Raw genomic sequence first — 19781 nt, forward strand, 5'->3', positions numbered from 1 at the left:
GAAGTGAAAAGAAAATTATGAAAAGGAATAAGCAAAGATTTGTTGAAAAAAATGTTGTGTTTATATTTTTTTGTTTTGTCTTTGTCTGAGCAAGTGACATTTAACAATTTTTTTTTTCAAAGGAGACACCTTCATATCAGCAAACATCTGAAGTCAAGAGCTCTACCTGCAAAGTAGAAATGGATGAGGTTTATATGTTATCCTTTATTCAACATTATGGTTAAACAGCAAAGCATGATAAGAAGACCAATTATCAATACAAAAATAGCAATATAAATATAAATGTAGACTAAATCAATAGAAATGTAAAGCAAAATTAAGTAATAATGAAGATGTTAATTAATTTACAGACTATACAGTGTATATGATGATATGATGTCAATTTCTCAGTAAATTAGAATGAATATGAATTTATTTAATTTTACAATTTAAAAGAAATACATTTCAATAGAAGTTAATATACTTTTGAAATGATGATAAAATGAAATAATATATCAATGTGAAGCATGTTGTAGAAACTATTTGAAATGTTTTGTGACTCCAATTCAGTATTAGGGTTAGGATAAAAACTATTTCACAGTCTCTGAAAAACAGATACCCAACCAGAGTTTACTGACTCCTGCATTCCAAAGAATGACACTGCAAAGGTGGCACAGAAGCTGCATCTGAAGTGGCATTTAGTTGTATTTACAAAGACTGTTTAATGCTGCTCAGAGCATGCATAAATGCATTAGCGCAGCAATAACAATTGCAAAAATAATGTTATGACATACAAAATTGTGAAAACAGAAGTGTGAAATTAATGACAATATTAAGTTATACTTTATGAAAATTATTTTTTATTTTATATAAAATTATTTAATGTATGCTCGCTCTATCATGACAACAACAAAGTTCAAGGATGCTCTAATGCAGCATTTCATTTACACAGAACCAAAGCAGCATCAGAACTGCCTACTGGGGCTGAGATGGTCAGAGTAGGGCATAGTTTAGTCTGGCTTTTGCATCATTACACAGAAATGTGTAATGATGCAAAATTTGCTATAAGCAAAATTGTATTTTGAGCTCACAAAAATGTTCTGTGTGTGCAAGATGATAATTTGAGCATGCAAGTTTATATTTTGAGTGCAAAAAAAGTTATTTTAGACATGCAAGATGATATTTTGAGCGCACAAAAAGTTATTTTGTATCTTCTTGCAAAGATTAAATCATTCTTTGCGCGTGCAATATCTCACTCGGTCTCTCTCCTCGTATGCCCTCTGCGTGCGCTCGGTACTTTTTGCCTCCTACACACTGCTTGACTTTCAAAGACATCGGATTGTGATACCGTTCATTTTACACAACTGTTTGTCATGGAAGTCGTAGTGTTTTCAAATTACACGATGAATCGGCGACAGGCGTGAACACGTTACAAAACATTTCACTATTGACGAATCTCCGACGACTCTGGACCAAGTAGGCTACACGTGAGAAGTGATACGAGATACGAAAACAAATGGGTGATCATGTTAAGCGTTTCAGAATATGATGTGTATGTTTTTAATCGCCTTTACATAATGTGTAAAGGCATCATATATTTTATTGGTTGCAATGTGAAAAATACCTCCTACAGAAAAATCAATCTCTGCAGATCCTTCAAATTCAGAGGTCCACGCTAGTGGACTCTCCTCTTCAGTTCACCCCTTATATTTTATATGGAGTTCAGGTCAGGGGACTGGGATGGCCCAATCAACCTTAATTTTGTGGTCAGTAAACCCTTTTTGTGTTGATTTTGATGTTGGTTTTGGATATATTCTTAGCATGTAATGTAATGTTTAAGGTATTACATTTTACATTACATTCGTATGATACTTAACAGAGTTGTTTGTTTTTAATAGACTGTGCCCCACCTGAGTTTGTAGATAACATTGAGTTATGTTGATATCATTATTTGTGTTGTTATGACTGCCAACAACTGCACAAGTTGAGCATGAAATTACTTTTTACTCCAATTAACATTTAAATGGTTGTTGTTCTCCTCTGGATCGCTTGTTTTGGCAGTTTTTACTTCTTGAGACATAAACAGAAAACAGTATACTCTACATCTTGTCTTGGGAGCACCCTTTGATTTTACATCTGTAAGTAATTACCAGTTCAAGTAATTTACCTTTAAAAAAGGGTTCCTCTGGGTTCTATATAGAACCCTGGGGTTCCGTACTTGGCCAATAGAAACTTTTACCAAAAAAATGGTTCTATGTAGAACCCTTGAGAGCAAAGAACCTTTTTTATTAATAGATATGTCAGAGGTGCGCACTTTGACGCTCTGGATCGTCAGTCGACTTAGAAGGGCTAAATATTTCATTTGTGCATAACTTTATCATCTTAATGAAGCTTGAATATTTTGTCATACTTTACTGTATTAAAAAAAAAATTCTACGGATGGTTCGATACATTTTTGCGTGTTGTAAATGAGCCTTGCGGTGACGTTTTGAAGACATCTTGTGAAGGTGTTAAAGTGTTTGTTCCACGTTCCTCTGTTATATGCATTGTTTGTGAGTTAATGTTACCTTATAGTTGAGGGTTTTTTTTTACATTGAGATTATTGTGTGGTGCTTTCATCTCTTGTAGAGACATTTCGAATGAATGAAGACGACAAGGAAAAGGCCCGCAACAATCTCCTGGAACAGTCAGAAGCTTCCAGAGAGCCCTTTCTATTTCATTTTGTGTTCAGGGATGACATGGAGTTATTTTTGCAAGAATGTAAGGACAAAATGGGCCTGAGAGTGAATTCCTCATTTGATACATTTTAAGTTTAATTTATACAGGATTGTCATGATAAAATGGGCCTAGGGGTGAATTGGTCATTTGTTTATATATTTTTATTGTTTCTTTTAAAATTATGCTGAATTTTCTCTCTTTTTTAGTTTTTTGACATGTTTTATTTTACATAAAGAAAAATGCATGCTGCACATGTTCTTGTGAAATAAAGTATATTTTATATAAAATGCGCATAAGTTTCAAGCATTATTTTTCACCATCATGATCAGGAAGTAACTCTCATAATACAATGAAACGGATAACTATATACAATTATATTACACAAGATCAATGTTTTAAAATGCTTATTGTACTGTACCTTAATGTATCATTATATCATACGTATAAAGTATGATGTTTCGTATGTAATAAAAGCAAACTACGCTCCAAAACGTTAGGTGGCGCTACTCGGTTTAGAACGTAAGCTCCGCCCCTCACTTTAGGTTCTGGCGCTGGGGTTCTGAAACTGGTGGTGCTGCGGGTCTGCAGCTGGATAAAGTTTAAACCACTGATCTATATATATAACTGGATAGCTCATGACGTCACAACAGTGAAGCTACTGCGCCGCCATCTTGGTATTCCCTAACGTTCTGTATTCCTATGGGTCTCAATGGGAAATCGTCTGTTTTGGTGAGTAATTTGTACCCATCCAGTCACATTAAAACACATTTCTTATGTCTGCATACACTGTATCACAATGCAATCTTCCTAAATATGTAATTCATTATTTATTTTGACTTCGCTTATTCTAAATGTGAGCGTGTTATGTTACTCTTTATTGCAGCAGCATTACACTCAGCGGCGCACGTGTTACCTCAATAGAAACAAGTTTAAGAAACTGAGGTAATATCAGTAGAATTTTTTTTGCAGGCTTTAAAGTTTTTATTCTGAATACATAATTATGTTTTGTAGCTTTTGTTTACGTTGAACGTGCATTGTGGTTATTTTCTTAGGATAAATGAATATTAGCTATGCAGCTAACGTTAACTTAGGAAAATAACCACAATGAATAACAGTATAACTCACCAAGTTAACTTTTTTGGTCAAGTTGAATATCTAATTGCAGATCAACACCGGTTACATATGATGAATATAATGTGGGCTTGCATTAATTCTCTGTGTGTGATTTGTACTTTTTGCAGTGCACGCCTGAAACCGGACCAGCTCACGGGCATCATTTATAAAGTGATCAATTGGAATAGACGAGGAGCAGGGCTGGACTGGTAATCTAGCCTACCGGACATTTTTCCGGTGGACCGACGCACTTTGGGGTCGATCAGGGTGGACTGGCCATCGGGAGAACCGAGCGGGCCGCTGTGTCGGCCGCGATAATCTAAAACGAGCCGCCGCCGAACACTCTCCCCCCAACAACTTTTGGGCCAGTTATGTCAAATCCCGGGCCGATTTCTCTTTTCAGTCCAGCTCTGACAAGGAGCACATGGATATTGTTGAAGTTAAACAAGGTGAGTTTGCCGTTTGGATTTCAATAAACATCCCACTGAATGTTAGATAAAACTGAATTTGGTTTGCAACAGGAGGAAAAGCTGTATGAGGAGACATTGTTAAAACAGCTCTTCAGTGAAGCCAGGCTGACAGAGTAAAATATATTATACTATCTGTTTTTATTTGCAATGAAGATACTTTTGCAACATGTAATATAAGTCTCATAAAATTACTGTTTCAGATAGTTATAACATTTAATATTAATAGAAAAGTTGACCCAAATATGTAAATTCTGTCATCATATACTCAACCTCATGTCCTTCCAAATCCATGTGACTTTCTTTTGCAGAACCCCCAAAAATGTATTTTGTATTCCATATAAGGAAAGTAAATGGTGAGCAAAATAGCTTGTTTTGGTCACCAACGGCTTTCATTATATGGCCAAATTTTTTTTTAAAATGTCATCTTTTGTGTTCCACAGAAAAAGTCATACAGGTTTGGAAGGACGAGGTTGAGTAAATAGCTGTGCGTAAGGTCCTTAAGTTGGGGTATAAAGTTCAAGGCTTCGTAACTACTAGTTAGTTTGCAACTAAGTCGGTGCCTAATTTGGTTGCTCCACCTGTTCTTAAGGCAAGTCTTAACTAGTATTCGTAAACTCTCCGTAAAGTGATGCGTAGTCGCATACTATGACGTTTACCTGCATTGATCCAATAAGCAGCGTTCATATTTGTACACAGAAGTATTAAAAAGCCGTGAACTTCAATTTGATTTTGTTACGGTTGATGTACAAACCTTGTTTGCTTACGTAACCATCACTGCGGACGTCACAAGAGCAGCTCTCTTGAGAAACATATTTTGATAATTAAGATATTATTTTAATTAACATTTTATACTTTTATATTTGACTGTCATTCATATGATTTTGAAGCCTGAAAAGGAAATCATACCCTTATTTTATTATATGACTCAAGCTTGTAAAAATTTGTATAAATTAATTAGTGAGTTTGTATGGTAATAAATCATCATATTTATGAAACACCTAAAACAGGCAATTAATTGTCATAATCACAATTATTTGATTGATGCCTGTTATGCAAAACATGAGCTTATTGATGTCATAAAATATCAGTCTGCTTTTTTATTCCATCAGTTACTCCTGCTCGGAGTCTTCCGTAAATATTTAGTTTATACTTAGGGTTACATCGTACTGAAGTTTAATGGTGCAACGCTCAATTATTTAGTAGTGCGTAAATTGTGACTTTGTGCTCATTTACGCCACAACTAAGCTAAGTTTAAACTTTTGTATAGCTGGTGCAACCGGCTCCTGATCTTTATATCAAACTTTTCTTTTTTCTTCTATTTTGCAGTACAAGCTTGCCCAGAGTTTTCTTAAGCCATTTGGATTGTGATGCAGCACATGTTTCCTTGGCAATGATGTGGAGCATGATGTTTGTGCAGCTTTCTGCAATGCACTTTGAGTATGAAGATGTGATGGTTGTATGGTTCTAGGTTGAACATGTTTGCCTCAAGTTCCTTGAATGCAGAACCACCATGGAGATCCAGAACCTTTGTGGGGACAGAGATGGGCCTTGTGAGTGTGTGCTGTTGAAGAAATCTCTCAGCTGTCTTGCAGACTTTCAGGACGCTGTCTGACGGTCTTATAAATCCACCTCAGGACTTCATGTCGATCAGTGTGTTCATCTTGGGAAGAGCTCTCGACACTGAGTGCTGATAAACAGGTAGTGCACAGAATCATCTTCATAGTGGTTTTAACTGCAAAGCCTGCTATGTGCCCTACCACAGCCTCTTTGAACATGGACAAGCTGGGACGACATACAGTGATGTTTTTCTCTGTGTCTTCTGTTTCAGGCTGAACGTCACTGCCTGAAATGCCAGCATATCAGAAGATGCTGCCTCCAGTGTCACTGTGCTATCTGGTGGAGAACTGTTGCCACTAGCTCTGATGGCATGTCTAGCTACCATTCTTTTGAAAGCTGAATAATGTGATGTTGTTAAATCCATTAGCAGATTTGTTCCCACATATCTGCAAATTTTTATTGTATTGTTCAGTTTAAGTCAATTTTTGTGTGTACTTGGAAGCTTTTGTTATTGAACAAATAAATATGTATGATTTCCTTGTGTGCGTATGTCAATAAACTTATTTCTAATTATGATTTAAAAGATCAGGGGATTGTTGAAATAATTAAATTCTCACAAGCTGGTATGTACATATTCCAGAAATGAATGCAAATGGTTAATTCCATTAAGTAAAGGTAAATTAATTTATGTGTGTGTGTGTGTGTGTGTAGTGTGTGTGTGTGTGTGTATATATATATATACACACACACACACACACATACTGTATATGAACTTGTGTGTGATGGTTTTATATTTGATTCTTCTGGATTTATTCTGAAGAGGTACTGTCTAGTTACAATATCAACACAAAGCTAGTCGTTTTTATTAACAACTTTAAAACTTGTTGATGTGCATGCCAAATTAGTTCACATTTACTATATAATATAGTCAAAAATGGTTAATAATATAATTTGCCAACATTATGAACAATGAGCATCAACAGATTTATTCTTTGAAGGCAGAGAAACATTGCATCCTGTAACAATCTGCAGATGGATAACTTTGCTTTAAAAAGGGGTATTAATACACTTTGGTGTTGTATTTTTACTGTTGATTATTAAAGATTATGATCGTTATGCCCACTCTACATGGGGATAAGATAACGACTAATGTGTGCTTAATATGTACATAGTCATAAATTACAACCTGTGGGCACTTCAGCCGCATCCTTAAGTGAGTGTTGTTTCGCGGTTAAACGCTGCACATGCCGCGATGCCCTCTGTCGGTAGGGAATAGTAAGATGGCCGCCAGAGCACTTCGGTAGCTTCACCTAACGCTATGAGCAATCCAGTTATTTATATAGATCAGTGGTTTAAACGCTTTTGAAGGCTACGTGATTACGTCACTGGTTACGTGCAATGTTACAGGAAGTTTGATAGCATGGTCGGATCTGTCAAATAGGAAAAAGATTTTAAGTTTTGAAGTTACTATTGCAGTGGAGGAAAACACGTAAATAGTGTCATACGGGACAATTTTAATGTAATTCTTCTGTATTATATCAGGAATTTAAAAACGTTTTGCTCAATGTAAAGGGGCGAATACAGAGGAGAAAAGCAAGTTCAGGGTCCCGTACTGCTGCCGCAATCACTCAACATTTTAATGTTCTGCACGGATTATTAGACGATTTTAGCGGTTATCGTCTGGTTTCGGTAGAATGAGGTCTCTAAACAGCAAGGGGAGATTACACCTTTTATCTGCCTTTGGAAGTACACTGAACAGAATCAGAATTACTCAATATTTAAGTTGTGAAAAGGAGTCCGTTTTGCTTTTGAGAAGTTCACGAACGTTGGTCAGAGGTCTGTATATTTTTGCTTATATCAAAAAATGACACACTCATGTCTAAGTCTGCAGTCACAAGCTGGTTTCTCGAAAGATGAAAGCTTATAAATTGTGTATGTCTTTGTAAGCATTCTACCCTCTAATTGTCCCTCAATGTCTTTGTTTCAGAGTTGAGCACCTCAGTTCAAACTCTGCAGTATGACCTAAAAAAATCAGACATCATTAAATCTGGCAACAGGAAGTTATTCTTTGACACTCATGCAATGGTTCAGCTGCTGGAGGGAAGCGGTCAGATGTTTCTATTTTTTTTTTCTTCTGTTAATTCAAAATAAGTCTTTGGGATTGAGAATCATCTAAATGCTTTGTGTCCATCTTTAAGATTTCACAACCCAGCAGGCAGAGGTCATTGTCAAGATGATGGTGAATATTACAAATTCCAACATGGACGTCATGTATGGTGACATGGCGACAAAGACACAGCAAGTGAGAGTTTCATCATCATTCAAACACATCCATAATCTGCATCATTGATTGGTGTTATGACCCATGACCCTCACTTACTGATTTAGCTCATGTGAGGTTAACGAGAATTCTAATAAGGTGGACCTTTTTTTTTTCTTTTTTTTTTGCATTACATTACAAAACAGCGAACATTACAAATTGACAACTACCAAGATGAACACAAAAATAGTAAATAAAATCAAAACAAAGTAAAAGAGCAAGGACAAGGAGCAAGATTTAGGACAGGATGGGGAAATGTATGAAGGCGCTAGACGAGACTGACATTTTCTTTTTCCTCCTTGATTGTTGTAACGGGTAAAGATGGGCAAGGAGGCGGGAACTGGCTGAGCAGTCAACGAAACTTTGAATGATATAAATCAACTTAAACACACACAGAACAACAGACAGACACACACACACATATAGCAGCCTTCTCCTCATCACACTCCTTCACCGCCCAACCCAGGCTGGTGAAACCTCTGGCATGACATACTTCCCTCACTTCCTGGAGGGGAGGTGATGCGCTACCGGCCGTCCTTCGGCCGGCAGGTCTTCCCCGCTTCTCCGGAGCCCTGGCAGAGACGAGGGGAGGGAGAGATGAAAAACTTGCTCGCCGATCCCTGAACACGCCATCGCCTGGTCCTGAGCCACTCCTCCGCCCTCTAGTAGACGACAGTCACTCCTCCCCTGGCGGACGGCAGCGAGTCCTCCCTTGGCGGACAGCAGCGGCGAGTAGTCCACGGCTGCGCATTCCTCCTCCTTCCCGGGTTTCGGCACCAATGTAACGTGTAAGGATGGGCAAGGAGGAGGCAGGAACCGTCTGAGCAGTCAACAAAACCTTTAATGACATAAATCAACTCTCTCTCTCTCGAACTAGCGTCCCCGGCTCGTCTTTATCCCCCTCCCGCCCTCCTCCTCGCCACAATCGTGTTTTTAGGAAGCCACTGATCATAAAAATTATTTTTAAACACATCTGCTTTCAGGTGACTATGGGCCTTATTCACAGCAGCGTCATCTTTGATTTTTAATGGGAATGACAACAAGGTTGTGAGGGATAGACTTACAGTCTCTTTAATGGGCTGTTTTCACAGTTGAAGAATGGGAAGACAAGAGGTGCGGATCCAAATGCGGTTTTTATTAATGAACACAATGGTGAGGGTAAACAGACATGAGCAAATACAACAACCACGGTGCGTAAAACGAAACTAAAACAGGGAGACATCAAAGGAACACGGAATGGATAAACCTGGCAAGACGGGGAGCAGAGCGAACATCAAGACAGCAGCATACACTCGGGAACAAACATGAAACGGTAACGATCGACAACAGAGAGAGGAAACGACGGGGTTTAAGTAGACAGACACAGTGATAACAAAACAAGCGACAGGTGCAGACAATAACGCTGTGACAGCGGTGATGAGGAGTGAGGAAGAAGGGAAGTGTAGTTTTTAACAGAGACAGTGAAACACAGGCGGACAACAAGGAAGAAATGACAGGGAGCGTGTTAGGTGAAACAGAAAACACGGGACGGATAACAAGGAAGGGCGACATGGAACGTGACTGGCGAGGGTGAAACAGAAAACACGGGACGGACCACATGGAGACGTGACAAGAGAAACAGAGAACACAGTGAGGACAACGGGAATCGTGGACAGAATCCCCCTCAAAAGGGCCGGATTCCAGACGGACTTAATAAACAGAAGGGAAAAAACAGCAGGGATAAACAAATGTTCAAGGCGAGAGGGGCTAGACAAGGGGAAAAACAGACGGACCAAAGGGGGCACAAGGGACACAGAGACAGTCCAAGGAAGTTCAAGGGACATGGGGACAGACCACGGGGGCAAATAGGCAGTCCACAGGGGCACAAAGGGCAGACGGGCAGACCAGGGAGGCCGAGAGGGCAGGTAAGCAGTCTCTGGGGGTGTGTGCAGGGAACCAGGTCGGGTGGCCTGGGGAACGTCCCCCGGGTAGGGACAGGTTTAGAGGGCCTGGGAGCTGGCCACTGGGCAAGGGCCGGTTCAGGGGACCCGGGAGGTGGCCACAGGACCGGGACAGTTCGAGGAGGCCTGGGAGGCGGCCACAAGACAGGGACAGGTCCGGGAGGCCTGGGAGGCGACCTCAGGACAGGGACAGGTCTAGGAGGTCTGGGGGATGGCCGCAGAACAGGGGTCGGTTCGGGGGACCCGGGAGGTGGCCACAGGACCGGGACAGTTCGAGGAGGCCTGGGAGGCGGCCACAAGACAGGGACAGGTCTAGGGGCCCTGGGAGGTGGCCATCGGACAGGGACAGGTCCAGGAGGCCTGGGAGGCGGCCTCAGGACAGGGACAGGTCTAGGAGGTCTGGGAGATGGCCGCAGAACAGGGGCCAGTTCAGGGGACCTGGGGTGTGGCTCCAGGACAGGGACAGGTTTAGGTGATCTAGGAGGTGGCCATAGGGCTAGGGCTGGTTCAAGAGGCCTGGGAGGAAGAGTGGCCACTAGGGGAGCTGGCGGAGCCAAGGAGGACTTCTGAGATGGAGCGGTGAAAGACTTGGGTGGTGGCGCCGAAGGAGGCGCAGGCAAGGCCGCAGGAGACCCTGGGGGCGGAGCTGCAAGGGGCTCTGGAGATGAAGCTGAGGGAGGCTCTGGGGCCTCAGGAGGCGGAGCTGAGGGAGGCTCTGGGGCCTCAGGAGGCGGAGCTGAGGGAAGCTCTGGGGTCTCAAGAGGCAGAGCAGTGAGAGGCTCAGGAGGCAGAGCCGTGGGAGGCTCAGGAGGCAGAGCCGTGGGAGGCTCAGGAGGCAGGGCCGTGGGAGGCCCAGGAGGCAGGGCCGTGGGAGGCTCAGGAGGCAGAGCTGTGGGAGGCCCAGGAGGCAGAGCCGAGGAAGGCGGCGCCGTAGGAGGCTCTAGAGGCGAAGCTCTGGAAGGCTCTGGAGGCAGAGCCGAGGGAGGTGGTGCCGTAGGAGGCTTTGAAGGCGGAGGCCTGGAAGGCTCAGGAGGCGGAGCCGATGGAGGTGGCGCCGTAGGAGGCCCTAGAGGCGGAGGCCTGGAAGGCTCTGGAGGTGAAGCCGTGGGAGGCTCAGGAGGTGGAGCCGAGGAAGGCTCAGGAGGCGGAGCCGAGGGAGGTGGCGCCGTAGGGGCCTTTAGGGGCGGAGCCGTAGGGGGCTCAGAAGGCTCTGGGAGTAGAGCCGTAGGGGGCCCGGGAGGCGGAGCTCTAGAAGGCTCTGGAGTCTCTGGTTGCAGAGCCGTAGGGGGCTCTGGGGGCGGAGCCGTAGGAGGCTCAGGAGGCGGAGCCGTAGGGGGCTCAGAAGGCTCTGGGAGTAGAGCCGTAGGGGGCCCGGGAGGCGGAGCTCTAGAAGGCTCTGGAGTCTCTGGTTGCAGAGCCGTAGGGGGCTCTGGGGGCGGAGCCGAAGGAGGCTCGAGAGGCGGAGCCGTAGGAGGCTCAGGAGGCGGAGCTCTAGAAGGCTCGAGAGACTCGAGAGGTGGAGCCCTGGAAGGCTCGAGTGACTTGAGGGGCGGAGCCCTGGAAGGCCCGAGTGACTTGAGGGGCGGAGCCCTGGATGGCCAGAGAGGCTCGAGAGGCAGAGCCCTGGAAGGCTCGGGAAGCTCAAGAGGCGGAGCTCTGGAAAGCTCGAGAGGCGGAGCTCTGGAAAGCTCGAGAGGCGGAGCTCTGGAAAGCTCGAGGGGAGGAGCTCTGGAAAGCTCGAGAGGAGGAGCTCTGGAAGGCTCGGGAAGCAGAACCCTAGAAGGTTCGAGGGGCGCTGGCTGCTGGACGGTCCTAGCCACTGGCGTTGGCCCTGGGACGGTCATGGCCGCTGGTGCTGGCTCTTGGACGGTCATGGCTGCTGGCGCTGGCTCTTGGACGGTCATGGCTGCTGGCGCTGGCTCTTGGACGGTCGAGGCTACAGGCGCTGGCTCACAGTGACGTGCGTAGGCGTTGGCTCGCTCACCGTGATATGCGTAGGTGCCGGCTCGCTGACCGTGGCTGACGTGGGCACAGGCTCGCTGACCGTGGCTGACGTTGGCCGGAAGGCGGAAGCCCGTCTTCTGTTCCTCCTCCGGGCAGACGAAGTGGGTCGTGCAGGCTCACTGACCAAGGCAGGTGTGGGCTCTGGCTCGTAGATCGTGGCTGAGAGAGGTGGTTTCTCTGATGCAAACGTCTCCACGATGAGCTCCACGTACTCCTGCCAGGTGTAATCTCCGATTTCCGGCAGATCGCAACATCTGTGTTTCGGTACGCCAATCCTGTATACGGTCTTCAGGAGGTTGTCATCCCAACCGGTGTAGCCGGCCATGCAGGAGAAAAAGTGGGAGAACTCACGGATGTTTAGCTCCATGTGCGTCAGTCCCACGAAGAAAGCCGCTGGATCCATTGTGGTTGATCGTTCTGTCACAGTTGAAGAATGGGAAGACAAGAGGTGCGGATCCAAATGCGTTTTTTATTAATGAACACAATGGTGAGGGTAAACAGACATGAGCAAATAAAACAACCACGGTGGGTAAAACGAAACTAAAACAGGGAGACATCAAAGGAACACGGAACGGATAAACCTGGCAAGACGGGGAGCAGAGCGAACATCAAGACAGCAGCATACACTTGGGAACAAACATGAAACTGTAACGATCGACAACGGAGAGAGGAAACGACAGGGTTTAAGTAGACAGACACAGTGATAACAAAACAAGCGACAGGTGCGGACAATAACGCTGTGACAGCGGTGATTAGGAGTGAGGAAGAAGGGAAGTGTAGTTTTTAACAGAGACAGTGAAACACAGGCGGACAACAAGGAAGAAATGACAGGAGCGTGTTAGGTGAAACAGAAAACACGGGACGGATAACAAGGAAGGGCGACATGGAACGTGACTGGCGAGGGTGAAACAGAAAACACGGGACGGACCACATGGAGACGTGACAAGAGAAACAGAGAACACAGTGAGGACAACGGGGAATCATGACAGCTGTACTGCAGTTTAAAGTGTTTTGACCATTCTGCTAATGAAATATTTAAAAAATTTCAGTAGACAAAAAAGCTGAGTTATTGAAAATTCGTTGTGATCAAGGAGCTATATATAGCTTTATATAGCAAATGCCATATCAAAGATATGGTATATGTCTATACCTCACAGCCTCGTTTTCATTCACATCAAAAATAAAAAAAATGGCACTAATGTGATTAAGGTCTATTGTATGAATTTAGCAAGCTGTGGCATTCAATATGCAGTTTTCGTCCCCACCAAAACTGTTGTTGTTCCGATTGTCAGCAGCTGTATTTTTTTTTATTTATTTACTTATTTGCTATAAACAAACGTTGCAATTTGTTATGCTGGAACTGGGGATACAACTGGGATAAACAATGTATCTAATACCAGAGCCCATGTTGAACAGTTAATTTACTTTACTTGACTACTTTTACAGGAGATCATGTTACAGAAGGTTATGTCGCACCTCACTGCTGTTAAAAAGGACATGATCATTCTAGAGAAGAGTGAATTCTCAGCGTTACTGGCAGAGAATGAGGTAAGACCTCTGTTCTTTGTATTGTGTAATCTCTTATCATCTTCCACTCTACTGGCTTAAAAGTATTTTTACAAGAAGAAATAAATCTTTGTGAATTAATTTAAATAATATCATTTACTAGCTGTGAAATAATAAGCATCTTATTCATTTGTATTCAAGGTCATCATTTTGCTATTCCAGTTGCCTTCAAACTTTCACTTCTTTAGAACAGTTTTGTGTATTTTGATTATTTGATTAGTAAGTATTATTAATTTAATAATTATTTGTTTATTTGACAGAAAATCAAGGTTGAGCTATTGCAGCTAAAGATGCAACTCACTGTAAGTTTATGGGACAGAATAACTCTTGATACATAGTTTTACTTTTGTCCTTTTACTCTATCTATCTGGTTTCACTTTTCAGGCATAATGCATGTCACAGTGGCACACACAACCGCCACAGTCTTCCCTGGGTACTCCAGTCATAGTAGTTTTTTGTTTTCTGCTATAGGATGTGATGAACAAAAAGCGTGCAGACACCATTTTGGATTTGAATATAGAAAAAAGTCATGTGAAGGAGATGGCAAGTACAGCTTAAACCTGTCCCTGGAAGCAAAAGATTTGTTGCTTCTTTTATCTGGTGAGTTGTATTTGAATTTGAAAGTGATGGCAGCAAATGCTTTAACTCTGATGTATTGTTATTGGTCCAGACTGCAGAATTTAACAGGACGCTTCTTGGGACCAGGCATGAATTGATGGAAATGGTAAGAAATAAAAAGAAATACTTGTGTTTAGGACAAGAATGTCTTAATTTTCAGTATTTATCATTGTAACTGTAACTTCTGTCTTAGCATTCTGAGCAGGATCGGCATGTGACACAGACCAACATGAAAATCGACACAGAAGTGGCTGGCCTGAAGACTTTGCTGGAGGCACATAAACTGGATTCCATCAAATATCTTTTAGGTAAAAATGTCAAGATTTGGAGCAAACCATGCAATTTGCTTTTGTTGCCGCTTTACTGGCACTTTTGATTAGATCATGGCAATTATTACATCTGTTGGACTGTGCAAACTGGATATTTGCAGTCCTCAGGTTCAGCTTTTTAAAAAAAGGCATGAATGATGTAGAAACTTATTCTTAAGCTTGATCGTTTTATGAAGTACAAAACACGTGTCCAGTGCTCTGGACGAAGATATTTATCAGTGTGTTATTAAAGGTGCACTTAGCGATCCCTCACTAAAAGTCTTAGCTTTTTTGCTTTTAAGAAATGAATTGTAATTTTGAAACATACTGTATGTATAAAGTCATGAGCACTCACATGAGGTGAAGACTTCAGTCATATCTGTAACCTTATAAAAGCTGTTTTATGCTACATGGAGAGGGTGCCCCTCACATGACCAGCTAAATACTGGATGCTTAATATCGGTGACAACCCTGTTATTGGACACTTTCGCTCATGGATTAAATCAATCATGGCTTACTGTGAATCAAGGTTGTAGCCTGGAAAATAATTTTGGGTGTGCTTCAGTAAAAATGGATGGGCCAAATTTTTGCCCACATTTTTTTTATACCAAATTGTCCTCATTTATAAATTGATTGTGTTTGAATAATGCTGCATCCACACCCTTAGGTGTGGGTGTCAGTGTAAGTCCAAGATGACATGCACAAAAGATTACTGAGTGCACCTTTAAATCTCCTACGTTTAAAGGACCTACACACGCATAGCCACAAAATGCTCCCTATTCCACATAACATACAGTGGCACTGCAGATGTACTGAGGTCAATGATTTGAATGCAAGTTGTATACAACTATTTCAATTGATTATTTTTGATTCATGATTCATATTTGTACTTCTGCTAGGTTCAATATTCACATGCCTCACAGTTGTACTTGGATTCTATCGGATATGGAAGTGAATGCCAAGAGACATTGTTCTTCTTGAAAATGAAAAATATAAATAAATAATAAACTCTCATCAGCCTCAACCCACTGGAAGAATTCACAGACATCCTGTGGGAGTGCATATCCATTTAATGCTTTATTAAGATTTTTTTATTTTATTTGGACACTAAATGATGCTTACACACCGATATCAAGCATGCAACATATTGAATTAGGGTCTTGAAGTTTGTTACAATCAAAGTCGACAACCTAACGAACCATATGACGTAAATACATACTGTATATACCAAATAAGGTGTAAAGTAAACATGTTCACAGCATTCTGCATACACGATTCAAGAATCTAAATTCACTTATGCAATACACAATTTTAGCAACTTTTACAAAAGCTTTTTTTTGTGTGTGTGTTTTTTTAACAAACTGATATGAAACCAAATTTGCATGTCATTCTTTGTTCTTCAATTTTGCATTTTCCTGTGGAATAAAACAATGCAGTTTAAATAAAATGCACATTATTTTATGAAGTGCATTTCAAGGTATTTAAGGATCACATTACATGTACTGTGTTTAGGAGCAGTAAACCAAGTACTGTTACCAGAATAAATCTATATAGCCTGTAACACTTGATTTTCCATGGCTCTCGACCAGAATGATTTCAATAGGCCTATAACTTGTGCAGTTTTCCATTTAAGCATTTTGTATGTTTTCCTTTTTATCACTGAGAACATGAACAAGATATATTACATATATTTTTTATGAAAACGTTATTCTGAATCAATAAAAGGCACTGAATATTCTTTGTGGAAATTGTAATAACCCTTGACAGGTATCCAGTACACTAGAGGGCAGTATCAAGTTAGTTTGTGCATTAAACTAGGAAGCGATATGTAAAGTCTGTTCTTCAAGTAGGAATTGACAGGCGTGAAATAAGCACGAGTTCCGGTAAGTTACATATTGTTTTGGTTTGTTCAAATATATATGTAATTTTGTGGTCACATTCCGTAATCATTGAACTAGTTTCGGGCAGTATGTGTTTTGGCCGATCATCCGTGTTATATGACAACTGCAAGCTGGTCTTTGTTCAAGCAGGATTCATTGCGCAACTTAATAGTAATTTATTAGAATGGTCTATTGGCAGTTATCTAAAAAAAAAAAACCCAATACATTTTATCCGCGATTATGTTCCTTAAACCCATATGTGCGTTTAAAGGGATATTTCACACAAAAGTGAAAATTATTTCATAAGTTACTCGCCCTCATTCCATCCCAGATGTGTATGACTTTCATTCTTCTGCTGAACACAAATGAAGATTTTTAGAACATCTAATTTCTGTATGCACAATGTAAGTGAATGGTGGTCAGAAATTTGAATCTCCAAAAATCACATAAAGGCAGCATAAAAGTAATCCATACATTTCCAGTGGTTAAATCCATATCTTCAAAAGAGAAATAATAGGTGTGGGTGGGAAACAGATCAATATTAAAGTCCTTTTTTAATATTAATCTCCAGCTTCACTCCCACATTCTTTATTCATATCGCCACCAACTGGTCGGGGCTGGTAAAAGGTGGAGATTTATAGAAAAAAAGGACATACATTTTTATTTGTTCCACACCTATCCTATTACTTCAGAAGACATGGATTTAACCACAGAAGTCTTACAGATTACTTTTATTCTGACTTTGTTTTGTTTACTGGAGATTCAGAGGATGGAGATTCAGAGGATGGACCTACAGAGCGAGATTTTTGGGTGAACTATCCCTTTAATGACAGTCCAGATTTCTCTTTATGGTATGATAAGTGAAATATTAAATGCTGTACATTTGAGACTAAATGTATGCTATGTTTGGTCTTTCTAATTGCTTTGCTATGTTTGGTCATTTAAACTGCACATTACATTGTGAAATGATAGTACTTAATTCTAACAGTATTTCATCTCATTCATTTAGACCCAGAGCACATCACAATCTCCTGAGAGAACATGACTGATGCTTTCTGTAGCAACAGTGAGGCAGCTCTCCAACGCTCTGTGAACGTGTCCACCATTGCAACAGGAAGCCATTGTGGAAATTTGGTGGAGCTGTATCAGATAACTGAGACTTGTCATTTTGTCACTAGTAACAAATTCAAGAAGGCAAGGCATCATGTTCATCTGTCAAGTTGTACTTAAAAATAAAGACATTATGGCATCAATATCTCCTGTTTCAAATTCAGGTAGCCTTGCAGTTTCCAGATGAACTCCTGCCTGTTGCTGTTTCCGTCTCTGTGGAAATAGAGAAAGAAACCAAAGCAAAGACATTCATTTTAGGAGATACGTCATATGGCAGGTAAGAAACCTGTTGAAAATAAATTAAATAAATTGATAAACCAGCCAGAATACTTACTTCCAGACCATTGTCTCTCCTTTTCAGCTGTTGTGTGGATGAAGTAGCAGCAGAACATGTTGGAGCAGACTGTATAATACACTATGGGCCATCTTGTCTTAGCCCATGTAGTCGACTGCCCCTACTGTATGTGTTTGGGAAGAGACCAATTGAAATCCAGCAGTGTGCTACAGCCTTTAAAGAGCTCTACCCTGACAGCCAAAGTCATGTCATCATCGTGTACGATGTCACCTATTCACATGCTATAGGTAATGCTATTGTCTTATCTATGCCATTTCCAAGCATTTAATAATAGTCCGTTAATGTGTGCCTGCAGTTAATTTATCTCTTTATAGGTGATCTCAGGAAGCTCTTGCAAGATATCTACCCCAATATTGTGGTCTCTGTTCTAAAAGCAAATGGTGCTGAACTGGTTCAGGACAGTCATAACTTGGATTTACAGGATGATAGAGTCATTATTAAATTTGGTAGACAGTTTTGTGTAAACGAGGGACAGAGCATTGATGATTACAGTATGTTCTACATTGGCAAGGAGGGCCTGACTCTTACAAACTTCATGATGACCTGGAACCATTGCGTCTTCAGCTCATTCAATCCAGAAACATCCACAGGCCAAATTGAATCTATTAATATCAACAAAGTACTAAGGAAACGCTATTATGCCATTGAGCGGGCCAAGGATGCCGGTGTGGTGGGCATTTTGGTGGGCACACTGGGTGTTTCTAACTACCTGACCATCATTGAGCAGCTGAAAGACATAATTCACAAAGCAGGCAAGAAGAGCTATATGTTCGCCATGGGAAAGATCAATGTTCCCAAGCTGGCAAACTTCTTGGAAATCGATGTTTACGTGCTAGTTGCCTGCCCAGAGAACTCGCTGCTCGATTCAAGTGAATTTTACAGACCTGTGGTGACTCCCTTTGAGATGGAGTTGGCTTGCAATAAGCACAGGGCGTGGACTGGAGAATATGTCACGGATTTCAGAGATTTACTGCCTGGTATGTCATTCATTGCATTAATAGTTAATGATGCTTGCTAAGGCAAGAATTGCAATATGCTGTTGTTCATACTTAGCATGGGCAAGAACTAATCACACTTTCTTTAAAAAATGTAAATTGTTTTAATATTGTTTTGCTCAATATTAGTACTATAATTATGGGGATTAAGATATCAATGATATGTGTGGTTTAACTACTAATGCTACTTGTACATTGAATAGCTTATAAATATAGGATCAATAGAAGATTAATTGACTAAAATAAATAAATGCCTGAATATATGGTCTAGTTCTGTGATCTCCTAATCTGAAAAATTGATATTATAGGTGGGAGCAGCCATGTGGACATCCCAGAACAAAACCAGTCAACCAATGAGGAGACCACAGATGTATCACTTATCACAGGAGCTCTGCGAACTTCTTGTTTCACCAATTCGTCAGAGATAAAAAATGACACATCAGATTCTTCCTCACTTGTACTCCGGAATCAAAGTCTCACTGTAGCCAATGCTAACAATGCAGGTACAGAGTCTGGAGGCATATTGAACTGTAGATGAAGAATCCTTGCAGAAGGGTCAAACTTGGAAATGTGTACATCCTTTGATTAACGCAAAGGCAGAATATAATCATGATTTTTTTTGTTTTGCAGCATCATTTTTGGCTGGCCGTAGTTGGCAGGGACTGGAGCCCAAACTGGGGCAGACGCCTATAGTGAAAGCTGTGGAGGGACGGAGAGGCATTGCAATAGCTTATGAGGAGGAGGGTGTGGGCAATGGAGACTCTTCAACAACACCTCTCTATAAATCATGACCCTCATTTCCTATTGGACTGTAAAAGGATGACGTCAGTCATGCACTGACAATTCAC

General features: G+C 41.5%; 2 protein-coding genes and 1 long non-coding RNA gene across 5 annotated transcripts; all 3 read left to right on the forward strand.

Moving 5' to 3' along the window:
* The first annotated feature begins 3793 nt into the window (after positions 1–3793).
* On the forward strand, positions 3794–6301 carry LOC127628886 (uncharacterized). Of its 2 annotated transcripts, none has more exons than XR_007968708.1 (3): positions 3794–4259; positions 5607–5978; positions 6109–6301. It is a non-coding gene; the product is annotated as an uncharacterized LOC127628886 (long non-coding RNA). The 2 variants fall into 2 exon arrangements; XR_007968715.1 differs by having other exon boundaries at positions 5749–5978.
* Positions 6302–7218: 917 nt separating this feature from the next.
* mcur1 (mitochondrial calcium uniporter regulator 1) lies at positions 7219–15635 on the forward strand. The gene is made up of 9 exons (XM_052105328.1): positions 7219–7673; positions 7825–7944; positions 8036–8139; positions 13548–13649; positions 13928–13969; positions 14139–14210; positions 14338–14391; positions 14479–14593; positions 15493–15635. The coding sequence occupies exons 1-9, from the start codon at positions 7532–7534 to the stop codon at positions 15546–15548; spliced, it is 807 nt and encodes a 268-aa protein (XP_051961288.1). The 5' UTR covers positions 7219–7531; the 3' UTR covers positions 15549–15635.
* Positions 15636–16393: 758 nt separating this feature from the next.
* LOC127627790 (2-(3-amino-3-carboxypropyl)histidine synthase subunit 2-like) lies at positions 16394–19733 on the forward strand. 2 transcript variants are annotated; one of them, XM_052104378.1, is made up of 7 exons: positions 16394–16476; positions 17483–17667; positions 17748–17860; positions 17945–18165; positions 18253–18915; positions 19242–19436; positions 19564–19733. In XM_052104378.1, the coding sequence occupies exons 2-7, from the start codon at positions 17515–17517 to the stop codon at positions 19722–19724; spliced, it is 1506 nt and encodes a 501-aa protein (XP_051960338.1). In that variant the 5' UTR covers positions 16394–16476; positions 17483–17514; the 3' UTR covers positions 19725–19733. The 2 variants fall into 2 exon arrangements, with proteins under 2 accessions (XP_051960338.1, XP_051960415.1); XM_052104455.1 differs by lacking the exon at positions 16394–16476 and adding an exon at positions 16954–17324.
* Positions 19734–19781: the final 48 nt, after the last annotated feature.

The sequence above is a fragment of the Xyrauchen texanus genome, chromosome 1 (genome assembly GCF_025860055.1).
Source record: "Xyrauchen texanus isolate HMW12.3.18 chromosome 1, RBS_HiC_50CHRs, whole genome shotgun sequence".
In the NCBI taxonomy this organism is placed as follows: Eukaryota; Metazoa; Chordata; class Actinopteri; order Cypriniformes; family Catostomidae; genus Xyrauchen; species Xyrauchen texanus.

Bases quoted from the DNA above. Each gene is read 5' to 3' on its own strand.
- mcur1 (XM_052105328.1), top strand. From the start codon at position 7,532: ATGAGGTCTCTAAACAGCAAGGGGAGATTACACCTTTTATCTGCCTTT. The intron at 7,674-7,824 runs GTCTGTATATTT...TCTTTGTTTCAG, and splicing joins TTCACGAACGTTGGTCAGAG to AGTTGAGCACCTCAGTTCAA. The intron at 13,650-13,927 runs GTAAGACCTCTG...TTTATTTGACAG, and splicing joins CGTTACTGGCAGAGAATGAG to AAAATCAAGGTTGAGCTATT.
- LOC127627790 (XM_052104378.1), top strand. From the start codon at position 17,515: ATGACTGATGCTTTCTGTAGCAACAGTGAGGCAGCTCTCCAACGCTCT. The intron at 17,668-17,747 runs GCAAGGCATCAT...TTTCAAATTCAG, and splicing joins CTAGTAACAAATTCAAGAAG to GTAGCCTTGCAGTTTCCAGA. The intron at 18,166-18,252 runs GTAATGCTATTG...ATCTCTTTATAG, and splicing joins CACCTATTCACATGCTATAG to GTGATCTCAGGAAGCTCTTG.